Genomic DNA, 13,777 nt, shown 5'->3' with positions numbered 1-13,777 from the left:
AAAAAAAATTAAATGTTCTCCATAATATTCTAGCACAAAATTCTGCAATACATGTACTAAGTGCCCTTCTTTCACTTTAGTTTAGGCCCTGCCCTTCATTTATCACTCAATTAGTAAACATCTTCGTCTTTAGCTACAAAACACACGTTCGAGGAGGGCTTTTCATCTCTTTGTTGCTCATTCACAAGTCAATTTGTCTCGTTTATCAGACGGTGTAGTTTTGTTGGATTGTGTCAATGTCGAGACCCTTGAGCTTCACCACTGACTCAACGTGTCCTTTGAGTGTGTGCAACTCACGAAGCCTACATCGGATACACAGAAGCTGGTTAGGTAAAGAGGAAAAATCAGCATCATAAGATAGAGCCTAAGAGACTTGAAAATTCCGATATCCATACCTTGCAACTTCAGCACGTCTTTTGGCTTGCTCAGCAATCTCGGAGAGTTCCCTGTAGCTGTTCTTGTCGTTGAAAAGAGGAGCTGAAGACTCGGGTGCTTGAAGTCCGTGTAGAGTTCTTTGAGCAAGAGCCCATTGAGCTTCTCTTTCTTCTTTTCCGTAATCTTTCTTGGTGGTGAATGCAGTCTGTGTAATAGTACGATCAGAATCACAGTTAGGTATCACAACTAAAATTGGCTGAGCGATCCCTTCATATTAGAAACTAGATCACATACCTTGCTCTCAAACAAGTTGAGCCATGCCTTTCCACTCAAGATATAACGGATGGCAAACTTGATCAAGTCAAGTGGGAAGTAGAAAACAATGTTGAAGAGCCAAACAACACCAGCCCATCCCCATCCACATCCTTTGATCTCGGCAAAACTCCAGTCAGCATATACAGCAATTAGAGTTGCCACCTGAACCAATGAAAAAAAATAAAATCATTGCCCGAAAATTTATGTATACCAATTCTATCTTTTAATCCAACCATGTTTTTTTTTATCCTGATTCGTATTTTTATTATCAAACTAAGAAAAACAAAAAAAAAAAAGTATTTTAGATGAAAAATGACGACAACCAAATAGCACGGTATTTACCAGCTGAGCGATCAAGAAAGCAGTCATCAACAACATGCCAGGACGTTCAACGAAAGACCAGCTGCGAGACCTGGTGACGAAAATGAGGGCCTGACTAATAATACTAACTTGGAGATATAGAGCCGCCATCATTTCATAGCGACTGTCTCTCAAGGATCTTACTCCAAATTTATCCTACAATATGAAGAGCACACTTGTAAGTATTATAAGAAATAAAATGGAATGTTAACTATCATATTCATCGATGAAATTTGTAAATCACATACAGAAAAGAAGTCAGTGTCTTTCATTGCCCAGAAGAAAATGACCGTCATCAAGGCAAGGTAGCTTCCAATAACAACTCCAGTTGCAAAGATTTCCTTGAGCTTCCAACTGTCGGGGATCGGAGATGGCTTCACTCTATCCTTAGAGATAGTCATGATGGTTCCTTGAATAATAAAAGGAGAGTTTTTGTAAATAATAGTGTGTATTCTTATGTAACTAAAAACTTAAATTAGTTAAAAAAAACTGCCCCCTAAGAAAAGAAACTTAAACTAAGAAGACAAAATTCTTACCATCATTCAAGATGGCAATAATCAGAACCATGAATGGAGAGAAATCAAATCTCCATATCAAAGCGATGAGCATAAACCCGAGCTATGTAATTTAAAAATATGAAATATTGGTTAGTCTAAACATAGTTGAATAAGGAAAGAGAATAATCCTAAACATTTATACGCCATTAACATACCACAATACGGATTGTAATGGAGACTGCATAAATCTGCATGTCAAAAGAAACAAAAAAAGAGACACAAATAAGACATAGTTCTTAAAGGTGGAGAAGGATAAGTATATAGTAAAACCAACTCACGGTGTAGTTCTTCATCCTTTGAAAGATAGCCCTACTGGTAAGCACAGCACTGATGATGACACTAAGACCAGGTTCGGTGAGAACAATATCAGAAGCGCTTCTTGCAGCATCAGTTGCGTCATCGACTGCAATACCGATGTCTGCCTTCTTCAGCGCAGGAGCATCATTGACACCATCTCCAGTCATACCAACAATGTGCTTCTTCTCTTGCAACTTCTTGACAATTTCATATTTATGTTCTACACAACAGATTTTTTTTAAAAAAAGTTTTAGTAGATGAGATCAGTGTAACATAATTCACTAGTCAATTCGCTTTTTGAAATCATGATTTGCTCAAAATGACCGTAAAATAGTCTAAAACCGACCGTAATGCACTTTTTTTGATTCGCGATTCGCAAGGAGATTAGCGAATCATGTGACAGTGGATGAGATTCTTAAAATCCACTTTCTAAAAATTACAATATCAAAAAACTCTAACCTGGGAAAACTCCGGCAAAACCGTCAGCTTTCTCGATTAACTCATCAACTGGTAGGGCACCTAGGGATGAGTCTTTGTCTTGGCCAAGCAGAGCGGCAGATGGGTACATGTTTGTTCCCATACCAAGTCTTCTACCAGTTTCCTTTGCAATGGCAAGTTGATCACCTATTAAGTTGAACGAAAAGAAGCTTTAAGTAAACCTCTAACAATATAGTGCTAAGAAGTGATAGTTACACTTCAAGAATAGATATGTGAGGGATCTTCTTACCGGTAATCATCTTAACATTGACACCAAGATTGAGTGCCTTGCGGATGGTTTCAGCACTGTCATGTCTTGGTGGGTCAAAAAGCGGCAACAGACCAACAAATTGCCAAGGTCCACCAGGAGAATCTTTGCTCTTTTCAGGCACTTCCTGCAGATACAAATTGAAGTTATATGCCTGCCTAAGGTGAAACTAGCATAAAAAGTTCATAAATTCATTTAATTTTTGAACCTGTCGTGCAACACCCAATGAACGGAGACCGCGTTCAGCAAACTTCTCGATCACAGCATGAACCCTTTTCCTTACATCTTCCTTGCAATTGCACAAGTCAAGCATCTGTACAAAGAAAATTGGAAAAAAATACAAGTCAAATTTGTAGCTCGAATAGGTTAAAGTTAACAATCATAAATGTTCAATCAATGCTTACTTGCTCAGGAGCACCTTTACTTGCTCTATGCCAGTTGCCATTGGAATCAATGTAAGTCAATGCGGTCCTTTTGTCCACTGGGTTGAATGGGAAAAAGTGTACCTCCCGAATTCCGGCACGAGCCTACACATCAACATTCAAAATTCAAATAAGCCAATTTCAAAACTCAAGACGATAAGGATCAAGGAGCATTACTTTCTAGATTTGGTAAATCGTCATAAAGAGAAAATGGCAATACCTCCTTGGGATCAGCAAGCATTCCAACCATTGCAGCATCTATAGCATCTTGGTTCTCAACACGTGAGGCCCTTGCAGCAAGGAGAAGGACATGTTCCTTGTCCACACCTTTGCAAAATACCTCAATCAAGTTCTTGTCAACACTCAGTTTGTTGAGAGTCAAGGTACCGGTCTTGTCACTGCAAAGGACATCCATACCGGCCATTTCCTCAATGGCAGTCATCCTCTTTGTGATGGCTCCTTGTTGAGACAACCTATGGGACCCAATGGCCATAGTCACAGACAACACTGTAGGCATGGCAATTGGAATGCCTCCAATCAAGAGAACCAACAGATTGTTGATTCCATGTCTATATCTACGATGCTGAATTGGGTACATCACGATGATTTCAACTAGCATACCCACCGCAATGGAGATGATACAGAAGTTACCAATGGCGGTAAGAACCTTCTGGAAATGACCAACTTGGTTGGTACTGTCGACAAGGTGGGCCGCCTTACCAAAGAAGGTGTGGACACCGGTGGCAATCACAACAGCTTGAAGCTCACCTTGTTTGCATGTTGAACCAGAGAAAACTTCATCCCCGGGATTCTTTGTAACAGGAAGTGATTCTCCGGTAAGGGCAGATTGATCAACCTTCAAGGGATCACCTTCAAGAAGACGTGCATCAGCAGGGACAATGTCACCAAGTTTTATGCTGATAATATCTCCAGGTACCAATAATGAAGCATCCTGCTCGCCCCATCGTCCATCCCTAAGCAGCTATACTCCAAAAAAAGAGGATACGGCCAATGAGAAACATGAAATAAGTACATAAATATAACATAACTTTTCCCTAATTCAAAACCAAAGTTGTGAAAAATGTTTTCATTTCCATTCATAATCATATCTTACCTTACACTTTGGAGCGAGATTAGCCATAAGAGCAGCAGCAGCATTTCCAGCATTGTTCTCCTCTATGAAGGAGATAGTAGAGTTGATAACCAACAGACAAACGATACCAACAAAATCTTGCCAATCTGGTGGCTTCCCATCTCCATTAGCAAGTGCTATGGCCATGATTGCTGCAGCTTCCATGACCCATGACAGAGGATTCCACATAAACCCAAGAAACTTGAGAAGTTTGCTTTCCTGTTAAATTCATAACAAAAGATATCTAAGCGAACAGTTGCAAAAGAGCAAGTATTCTAACTTTTGAGTACATTTTGGCAGCTAAACAGCTGAAGGCAAAGAAATTAACCTTCTTCTCTTCTAACTTGTTGGGACCAAAAATTTGGAGCCTGTCCGCTCCTTCCTGAGATGTTAAACCTTCTCGAGAACATTTCAGCTGCTCAAACACTTCCTCAATCGGAATGTTTTCCTACAGATGTTTTAAAAACATCTTTAGAATAAAGAAATAGATGAAACGAAAAAATAAGGTGATAAAAAAACAACAAAATTCTCATCCACAAACTTATACTATCACTGCACGTAACCAGTCATTTTTCAGCTAGTCTCTTAAGAGACCGTCTCTTTGAGAAATGTATCTCAAACCCAATCAATTAAAAGTTAATACCTACTTATATTTATCATTAATGCTTACTTACTCGGTATGGAACGGAGAACCAAAAAAACCGTTGGTACGGAGGAGAGAGAAGCACGTGGGTGGCAGACAAATTTGATGCAGTGTAGAGAGAGAAAATAGAGGCACAAATTAGCAGTAATTGGTCTGTTAGGCTGTCTCCACTCACTCGCTTAAATTGGGCGGCTAAATATTACGCGCATTAAATAATTGACAAGTTTGACATTCAGATTCCCAATACAGTCCCCAACGATTTTAAAGTTTTCATTTTCAATTTCTTCTCTTCTAACTAAATTTAAAATACTATTTAATTAAGGTAGAGTGGGACCCAGAGATAAACCACCAAACAAAAGAATTTTCAACTCCTCCCCGTTATTCAGTTAGGTTTTGTCAGTTTTTCTGCTGATTAAGTGCCGTAAAACCAGCTGTTTCTGAATTCTGTTTAGAGTACCACGGAAGGTACTGCCACCCGTCATGCCCTTCCATACAACCCAAACACACATTTCCTCTATTTTTGATTCAAAGGATTAATTTCGAATTAGTTTTTTTTATCGGTTTAAAATATATACTTTTGTATTTTTATTGATTTTTACATAATCGTAAATCATTTTAAAAATGAAGTCAAATTGAATTAATTACAAGATCAGTTAAATATTAAGTTATTAAATTTTTTTTGAACAACTCGATATATAAATTGGCTCGATTGAAAATAACACAGAATATAAAATTCAAATTAAATTGACAAAATATATATGTACACACTGGACTTTAAATTCTCAATTTAGTATATAACTTTTAAAATCCACCTAAACACCTAAAAAAAAAAAAGGGTGTTGTATGGTCAATCTCTTAGAAGAAAACTCCATACTTCAATTCTCATCACTTGGAACTAAAAAAGAAATATGTTGAAATTTCATCTTAAATTATTTTTCATATAGTGAGTAAAAAATTTTCTAATATATTTGCTACATATTACTTTTTATATAATTCAATGTGTAATTTTGATCACTTATATCTTAAATTATTATAATAAAAAATTATAAAAACTTGATATAAAATTAACGATTAGACGATTTAAACAAAATCTCACTTAACTATATTTTAACTATACTCCTTCTTTTTTTTATACATTAACCGTAAAATTATATAAAATAAGCTTAAAAGGTAAATAGTAACAAGTATTTCATAACAGATAAGAGTAAATATGTAAACTTGACACAAGATGATGTACAAGCTTAGAGCCTTAGACCCCAAATGACTCTTTCTATCTCCAATGGACGAAGATATTTTCAATTATAAATTATTATATACACCAAAAGAAATCTTAACATCACTAAATTTGTCTTGTATAATGATCCTTTTACCGGTTTGATGTCTAAGTCTAGTGTATTGAAGTATACAAAAAGAAACAAGCTTTATCATTACCAACTAAATCTAGCCATATCATATCAAACAAAATAATCCCACTATTTAGAGAAAAAGGTACTATAAAAATTTTAAAACGTCTTTATTAGGACTAAGTTGAAATAATTAATTGATTTTCATAGATACCCAATTAGTAGGTATAGTAAACAACTAACAAATAATGGTAGGTCCCATTTTTATTTTTTGATTTCTAATCGTAATGTAAATTTAACTTAAATATTATTGTATTTAAATTGAGTTCAACTGATCTGATTTGATTTAATTCTATCATAAGACACGGATATGTTTTTGTTTATTATGGATTAAATAGTTTATTTTATACATATTGTGAAAATATAAATATTTGTATGAGATTGTCTCATCGTAAGACGATTTCTCACAAAATTAAATCTTAAATGTATTCATGAGGAGATTCTAGATAAAAAAAATCATTGGTCAAAATGCAAGAGTTTAGTGTAAATATGAAGTTGAAAATCAACGACTAAACTGGTAAAAATTAAGGTTTTATGTTCCGTAATCCCGAACAATTAACGGCTTGTTTGGTGCTCCGTGACAAAGAAAACTTAACATGTGAGTACTTAAAAGAATAGCAGAATAACACCCTCTTTTTGACTCTCTCAATATATACCCGTCTACCGTAGTCCGTGCTTTTCCTTCTAAAGTGGATCAGATAACAACATAAAAAAAAAGTTCCAATCGACCAAACACTAACTTTGTGATTAAGGGTGTTTGGTAATTATAAATATTGATTTTTTGGTTGGGTATTTTCCTTTTAGCTTTCTTTTGTTGGTTAAAAATATTTTATAAATGACTTTTTAAAATACCTGAAAAACTAAATTTTACTAGCTTTTTCATTAATTTTTAAATTTTAATAAATGTTATTTACAATAAAAAGTCAATAGTCAACAAATAATTTTTTAGCCAATATTTCCTTACCAACTAACTTAAAAAGCTAGCTTAATAATTTTAGCAAATAACTTCATCTAACTGCCATTTGTCAAACAAATACTACATGATAGGTGAAAGGCTCAAACATACAAGTTTACTAAATGAGAATCAAACTCAAACTCAAACTCTAACCTAAAAAATATTACTCACTCGGTAATCTTAATTATAACTTAAATAAGACCTAATCTCAACTAAACCAAAACTTACTATTAAGAATTAAGAAAAATAATTTAAAAAACTCAAGAAAAAAAGGAACTTTAGAAATAAAAATCATGAGGAAAAAAAAAAGCATATCACGTGAATTATTTAAGAGGAGGATTAGAGGGGTAGACGGGTAGATCTTGAACAGTGAATGGAAAACACTACTTTTTATCCCCAAATGGTTTCGTGGAAAAACTCACACACAAGTAGCTAAAAGTATCACCAAATTCTGTGTGGCATGACACACTTTTTCTCCATTTTTCCTTTTAGTTCAAAAAAATATAGAAATACATTTATTCCAACTATAAATTGTTTTAAAAATAATTGACACTCAAAAATAAAATTTTTAAGTGAATTTTAAAAAGTAATTATACAACTTCTTTCAATTGAATAAAATGTTTTCAAATGTTAAATTATTGTTGAATACAATTTTTTTTAAAAAAAAGTTAAAATAGTCCCATATGACTTTCAATCAATTTGTTTCTCGTCTCACATATTTTTTCATTATTTCCTTATAAATCGACAAAATAAGCTCCCACTTCTACACTTCAATTTATATCATCTCAAGTTTCTTTGTAATACTTCAATTTTCGTAGTTTTTTTGACAAAATTCTTAAACCAAGCTAAAAGAATGGTCTTTTCTGTAGGCTAGCCAAGAACACACCCTATAAAAGTTGGACTTTAAAATTTCGCCACAATAATTTTTATTGCAATTGTACGAGACCGTCTCGCCCATATAAGTAGTCTATTAGTAAAAAAAATTTTAAAAATAAAATTTGAATTTTACAATAGTTTTTAAAGAGTTTTTGACTGACCTAATTAAGACCGTCAATAAAGAATTAGCTTAATTTTTATGCTCTATTCGTTTTACATTTAAAAAAATTCTCACCATCATATGAAAGAATCATTTATATCAATTATGATATTATGAGATTCATTTCCTAATATATTCTCCAATAATAATTTTTTCATAAACTTATAAATAAAAGTATAAATTATTATTATTATAATTATTATTGCTCTATTATTGATCATGGTACGCATTAAAAGTTGTGAAATTTAACCCGCCTAAAAGATGACTTTTTCTCATTGTGACAAAATCCTATTGATTTCCGACATTACCAAATAAAGGTAAATAAATCTCAAAGCTAAAAGTTCCAAACTTTATCAACTCCTAAATCCTAATGCATGCACCATCATTAATTTATATTCAAATCAAATTGGATTTAATATTACCAAATTCTTAGGAGAGTAAAAATATACCCTAATTTAAAAATAAAGGTAATATCAAATTGGATTTTATATTTTTTCACAATTTTAGTGCCTAAAAACCAGTAATTTGACAAATCATAAACTAGTAATTTGACTAATATCGACTAATATTTAAGGGGTTTTAAGACACCTTACACATGTATAGAATCACCCGATATAATCTTATCTTCTTCCATTGGCTTACCTTGTAACTCAAAAAAATATTTTTATTCTAATTTTTTGAAAATCATAAATAAAAGGTATTAATACTAATATTAATCTAGCAATTTCAGTATAATAGTGGAGTATTAAAGTTATAGTAACAAATGAATAAATTAATAACACATCAAGGTGAAGATCAGAATTTAACCATAACTAGGATCTGAAGAAAGCTAGGTTAGAATTATTGGTTCATATACAATTATTATAAAAAATTTATTTCATTTGTATTTTTCAGCCGTCTTAATATATATTAATTACTAATCAATGAATAAATTGCATAAATAAATAAAATTAATATTCCTGAATCATAATTAAAAATAGAAAAATTAGGAAAAAGTCGTTAGGAACAAATAGTAGCAAAACAAGAGGAATCTTTTGTTGAAGCAGCCCACTTTTTGCTGAAAAAAGTCCGAAATTAAAGAAAAAAATAGTTTTTTTTTTATTTTAGCAGAAAAAGAAACTAAGAAATAGAGTGAAGTATCTGTTCCTGCAAAATTCTCTCCGAAAAACCCTTCTAAAAAAAACTAATCCCCACCAATTAAAATTCCATTAAATGAAAAAAAAGTAATACCCACCAATTAAAATTCGATTAAATGAAAAAAAAAACTAATACCCACCAATTAAAACTCGATTAAATGAAAAACCCAGAAATTAAAATCCAAAAAATCAGATAAATTATATATAATTTTTGGGAATTAGCAGATCAAATACACACATCAATTAAACAAATCCATTATCCATACAAGAATAGAAAAAAAAATTGAAGAGATAAATGAAGAAGAAGAAGAATTACCAGATCAACAGCTTCATTTTTAATATCTTCAAGATTGATGGCCTTGGACATGGCTTAAAGAAATAGAGAAAAAAACAGAGAAAGGATTTGAGAAATGAAAATGAATGGGGAGAAAGAAAGGTTTATATAGAGGAAAATGAGAGTGGGTGAGGCATTCAATGAACTTTTCTTTTTATATTGTGATGAGATGAGAGAGAGAAAAGGAGAGAGTGAAGATGATGAAGGGACTATGCATTGCTTGGTTTTGCTTTTTTTTAACTCAAAATATTATTTTATTTTGTTTTTTGGCTTTTGATTAATTAGGTTTTAGATTAATGAAAGGTTTAAATGTGAGTCTTAACCGGTCATATGTCGGTTGTGGGCTGAGACGGCCCAGCAACTATTGTGGGAGTTTAGAGGGCCGAAGCTCGGTTTTGGAATTAGAGGGTAAAATAATCGATATACGAGTAAATTATTTACTATATATAATTAGTTAAATTATGAAAATATTAATATCGTATAAATTAAAATGAACTTGAATCATAGAAAAAACTATATTAAATAAATCGAGTTGAATCTTCCATATAATTATCACTTGTGATTAAACCTAAATGTTTTTTGACCTATTATTTCTTTTGTAAGTCTCTAAAAAAAGTACCACTAAAATTAAGATAGCAAAAATATAAACACACGTACTAAAAATGATAAATGTAACATAATGAAACATAAAGAGTAATGAAATTATAATACACACAAAAACTTGGACGAGATCATCGCAAGTTAAGACGAAGTGTAGACCGGCCCATTTCACGCGCGTGTAACAACATTTTAATTTTCTGGGCATCTATCAATTTTGACCTTAAGGGTTAAATTTTGAAAATTGATACCTTTAAGTTCAAAATTGAAAAATGCCCAGAAAGTGAAAAAAATGCCCTAATTGTTACACGTGCCCATTGCTACCATGGCTCCCAATAAAAAAAACAGTTTGTTAATTTTATTAAACAAAATTAAATATAACATATGTCTAAATATATATATACTTATTTTTGATATTTTTTAGATTTGATGCTTCGACGGAGCCAAACTCTAAGAGAGGCATCTCTTTTAAAATTGGAAAGACGTTTAAATTGTCTTTGGACCCAAATGGTACCCCTTGGAAAAAGGTGCCAGAGTCAGTAAAAAAAATTTATTTGGGAGGAATTTAGGTAATTTTTGACTTGTTATTACATTTAATTAAATTTTAAGGTGTTAAGATTTTAATGGTGAGAAAGTTAATTTTGAAATTTTGTACTATATAACTAGAAATGCTATAAGTGGCAACCTAGCATTGACCAGTATGTCTCCAAAGCATGGTATGTTCGCTGTTCTCTCCAGTACAGAGACACAATGAACAAACTTAAACATAAGGAGAGAGAGCGAGTATGCCAACAAGAAAGGGAACAGACCAAGAGGGAGAGTTAGGGCTTGAAAATAGAGGAATAGAAACCCTTTTGCTCTGACTTCACCCTACCGGAGTTCTGAAACGCCTTAAAGAGTTACTCTGATATCCAAGAGTTTAAGGCCAAAAGTTCTCGGGGAAAGAGTAACAGATGCAAAGGAGACTCTGGCGCACCACCTTTGTCGACCTACCGTGGTGGCCCGACTTCTGCCGCGCAATTGCGCGAAAGTATGGTAAGTATATATATTTCTTTAATTATATTTTAAAGTTAATCACTTATAATTGTTGTTTAATGCTTATTTCTAATTATTGAAGGCCGAGAATTTGGCAGCTTGGAGCCTACTCCTTATAGGTTGTTATTACGAACCAAAGGAGTACGCAACAAAGATGGCCAACGTGTCCTAATCACAGAATACGAAAAAAAGATTGAAGTAAGTTGTTTTTAAAAAGTAGTTTTTTTTGTTAAATTTGATTGTTATATAATATTTTATTTCTTTTTTATCACTACAGCAAACTAGAAGCGGAAGTAATAAGAATAGGCGAACAACTAGATCACTCCAAAATTTATGTTGAGGCGATCACAAAGGTAAGTAAAGATAAAAAACACTGCAAACTAGAAGCGGAAGTAATAAGAATGGGCGAACAACTAGATCACTCCAAAATTTATGTTGAGGCGATCACGGAGGTAAATAAAGATAAAAAAACCCTCGTTTCCTGGGTATTATGGTTTGGGGTCCTTCAATGAATACTTCTACACAATCTATTCGAGAACCGATTCACCCCTCGGGAAGAACACACTACTCAAGATGAAATGAGGGCGAACTTTCGAGCTTGAGCGGTATATGCATGAATTTCACATATTCATGCAAGCTCAACTCGACGAGAATAACCCTACTCGAGGAGATATGAGAGAAATACTAGGGCGCCTACAAGCTCTCGAAGAAACTTGCCAACAATTACAGACTGCATTACAAGGAGAAAGCAGTAATATCGACCATGGTTCAAGAGTAAGTGGTCGTCAAAGTTAGGGTGGCGATATAAGAGGTAGCCCAAGTGGATCAGGTGGTTCTCGGGGATCGCATAATACCTGTGGTGGTGGTAGTCGCTCTAGTCATGATGGTTATTTTTAGTCTTTGTATATTAACATTTTTTTGTATATACATTAATGTAAACAATTTTGTAATATATAATTAATTTTTAATTAAAATTTAATTTAATCATTAAATTTCATTTAATTCAGTTTATTTTTGTAAATATTACTTTAATAATGTATATTAGTTAAAAAAAATTGAATATTTGTTGTTATTGTTAAATAATAATAGTAATTACTATTATTATTTAATAATAATGAATAATATTCAATTTTTTTATGACTTGTAATCAATGTTTGAGACAAAGAAGGCGACAGAGTTTTAGTTTTGTCGCTAAGCTGGCGACAAATTTTTTTGGCGACAAAGTTTTAAGCAACAAAGCGTTTTTTCACCTATTTGGTCGCCAAACGTGTTTTGTGACAAAATAAGCGACGAAAACCCTTTGTCGCCATATTGCTTTATATTTGCCGTGGTCGTGTATAGTCATATCGTTTAAGAACTATATTCCATTATTTTGTGCAAATTTGTAGTTTATATATAATCTAAAAAGTTGGATATTTAGAGCTAATTAGGACATTTTCATGCGCTTTTATTATAGTTGGACAGATAAGTATTACAATTTAACGTCCAAAGTGTTCTGAAACATACGAAGCAGTTACATAACGAACAAAACAAACCACAGCTCACAAATAAAAATTTACTAGTTCGAGCACTTTTTTGCTTGCTCGAGCATAATAATTTCGAAGGCAGAAAGCTATTGGAAATCATGTTGGCATTTGTTCGTTGGAACACTATATATGCTCGTTCGAGCACCCCTTTACAATTGCATATGTTCGTATAATCTGATAGTTATGTCAGTTATTGTAAGTAACATTGTATTATGTTTGTTCATTACTATGTATTGATTGATATATCAGTTATATGTTTGAATATATGGGATGGAAGAATGCACACTTAGAAGTTACGTGAAGATAAGAGAGAATTCATTCTTCTCATTCTCTAGAATTAATGAATTCTCGTTCGATATTTCTCTTTACATAAATATATGAACAAATAAAATATATTGAAAAATATTTATTATGGTTATGATTTTATTATCTTCTTACACATGATAAATATCATTTATTATTGCCTTATACTTTTGTGCTATGTATGTAATATGATTGTTTGTATCTCATTGTGAATTTTACTTAATACTCTAAAGTACCGTTGGGGGAAAAATATAACAAAAGAAAAGTATTTATACGCCTATAATTAGTTATCTGATTTTCAAACGATTTAAGTGTTGCAAATCGATCCTCAAGTTCTGTCCATTTGGCAATCAACAAAGCAGGGAGATATGTCATCTTCAATATATCTCTCAAAAACCTTGATTAAATTTATCTCTCCTTAAAGCATTTTTCATTAACTTATTACTTACTAGTATACAAACTCGTGCATTGCACGAAATTTGTTACTATGAAAATACCTAAAAATAAAATTTTTAAAGAAAGATACAATGCATTTTATAGTGAACGTGATTCGAATGTCCTACAATCATATTTTAACCTGCAAAAATGCTTACATTTGACTAAGCT

The 13,777-nt window shown here is 32.6% G+C and overlaps 1 protein-coding gene across 1 annotated transcript in view; it reads right to left on the bottom strand.

The window, feature by feature from the left end:
* Window positions 1-9,943, bottom strand: part of LOC130824478 (plasma membrane ATPase 4-like) — a 10,137-nt gene extending 194 nt beyond the window's left edge. The window contains exons 1-16 of the mRNA XM_057689509.1: window positions 9,693-9,943; window positions 4,532-4,651; window positions 4,186-4,422; window positions 3,292-4,053; window positions 3,054-3,176; window positions 2,858-2,962; window positions 2,632-2,776; window positions 2,364-2,528; window positions 1,886-2,124; window positions 1,763-1,795; window positions 1,587-1,668; window positions 1,299-1,459; window positions 1,033-1,206; window positions 670-852; window positions 396-580; window positions 1-302 (exon numbers count right to left, since the gene is read on the bottom strand). The exon at window positions 1-302 is cut by the window's left edge and continues 194 nt beyond it. Coding sequence (XP_057545492.1) covers window positions 206-302; window positions 396-580; window positions 670-852; window positions 1,033-1,206; window positions 1,299-1,459; window positions 1,587-1,668; window positions 1,763-1,795; window positions 1,886-2,124; window positions 2,364-2,528; window positions 2,632-2,776; window positions 2,858-2,962; window positions 3,054-3,176; window positions 3,292-4,053; window positions 4,186-4,422; window positions 4,532-4,651; window positions 9,693-9,743 — 2,862 coding nt within the window. The 5' untranslated portion in view covers window positions 9,744-9,943 and the 3' untranslated portion in view covers window positions 1-205. The remainder of the gene's footprint in view (window positions 303-395; window positions 581-669; window positions 853-1,032; window positions 1,207-1,298; window positions 1,460-1,586; window positions 1,669-1,762; window positions 1,796-1,885; window positions 2,125-2,363; window positions 2,529-2,631; window positions 2,777-2,857; window positions 2,963-3,053; window positions 3,177-3,291; window positions 4,054-4,185; window positions 4,423-4,531; window positions 4,652-9,692) is intronic.
* Window positions 9,944-13,777: the final 3,834 nt, after the last annotated feature.

The sequence above is a fragment of the Amaranthus tricolor genome, chromosome 9, assembly GCF_026212465.1.
Source record: "Amaranthus tricolor cultivar Red isolate AtriRed21 chromosome 9, ASM2621246v1, whole genome shotgun sequence".
NCBI classification, from domain to species: domain Eukaryota; kingdom Viridiplantae; phylum Streptophyta; class Magnoliopsida; order Caryophyllales; family Amaranthaceae; genus Amaranthus; species Amaranthus tricolor.
Note: the sequence above shows the minus strand (reverse complement) of the source record. Positions and strands in the feature narration are given on the sequence as shown.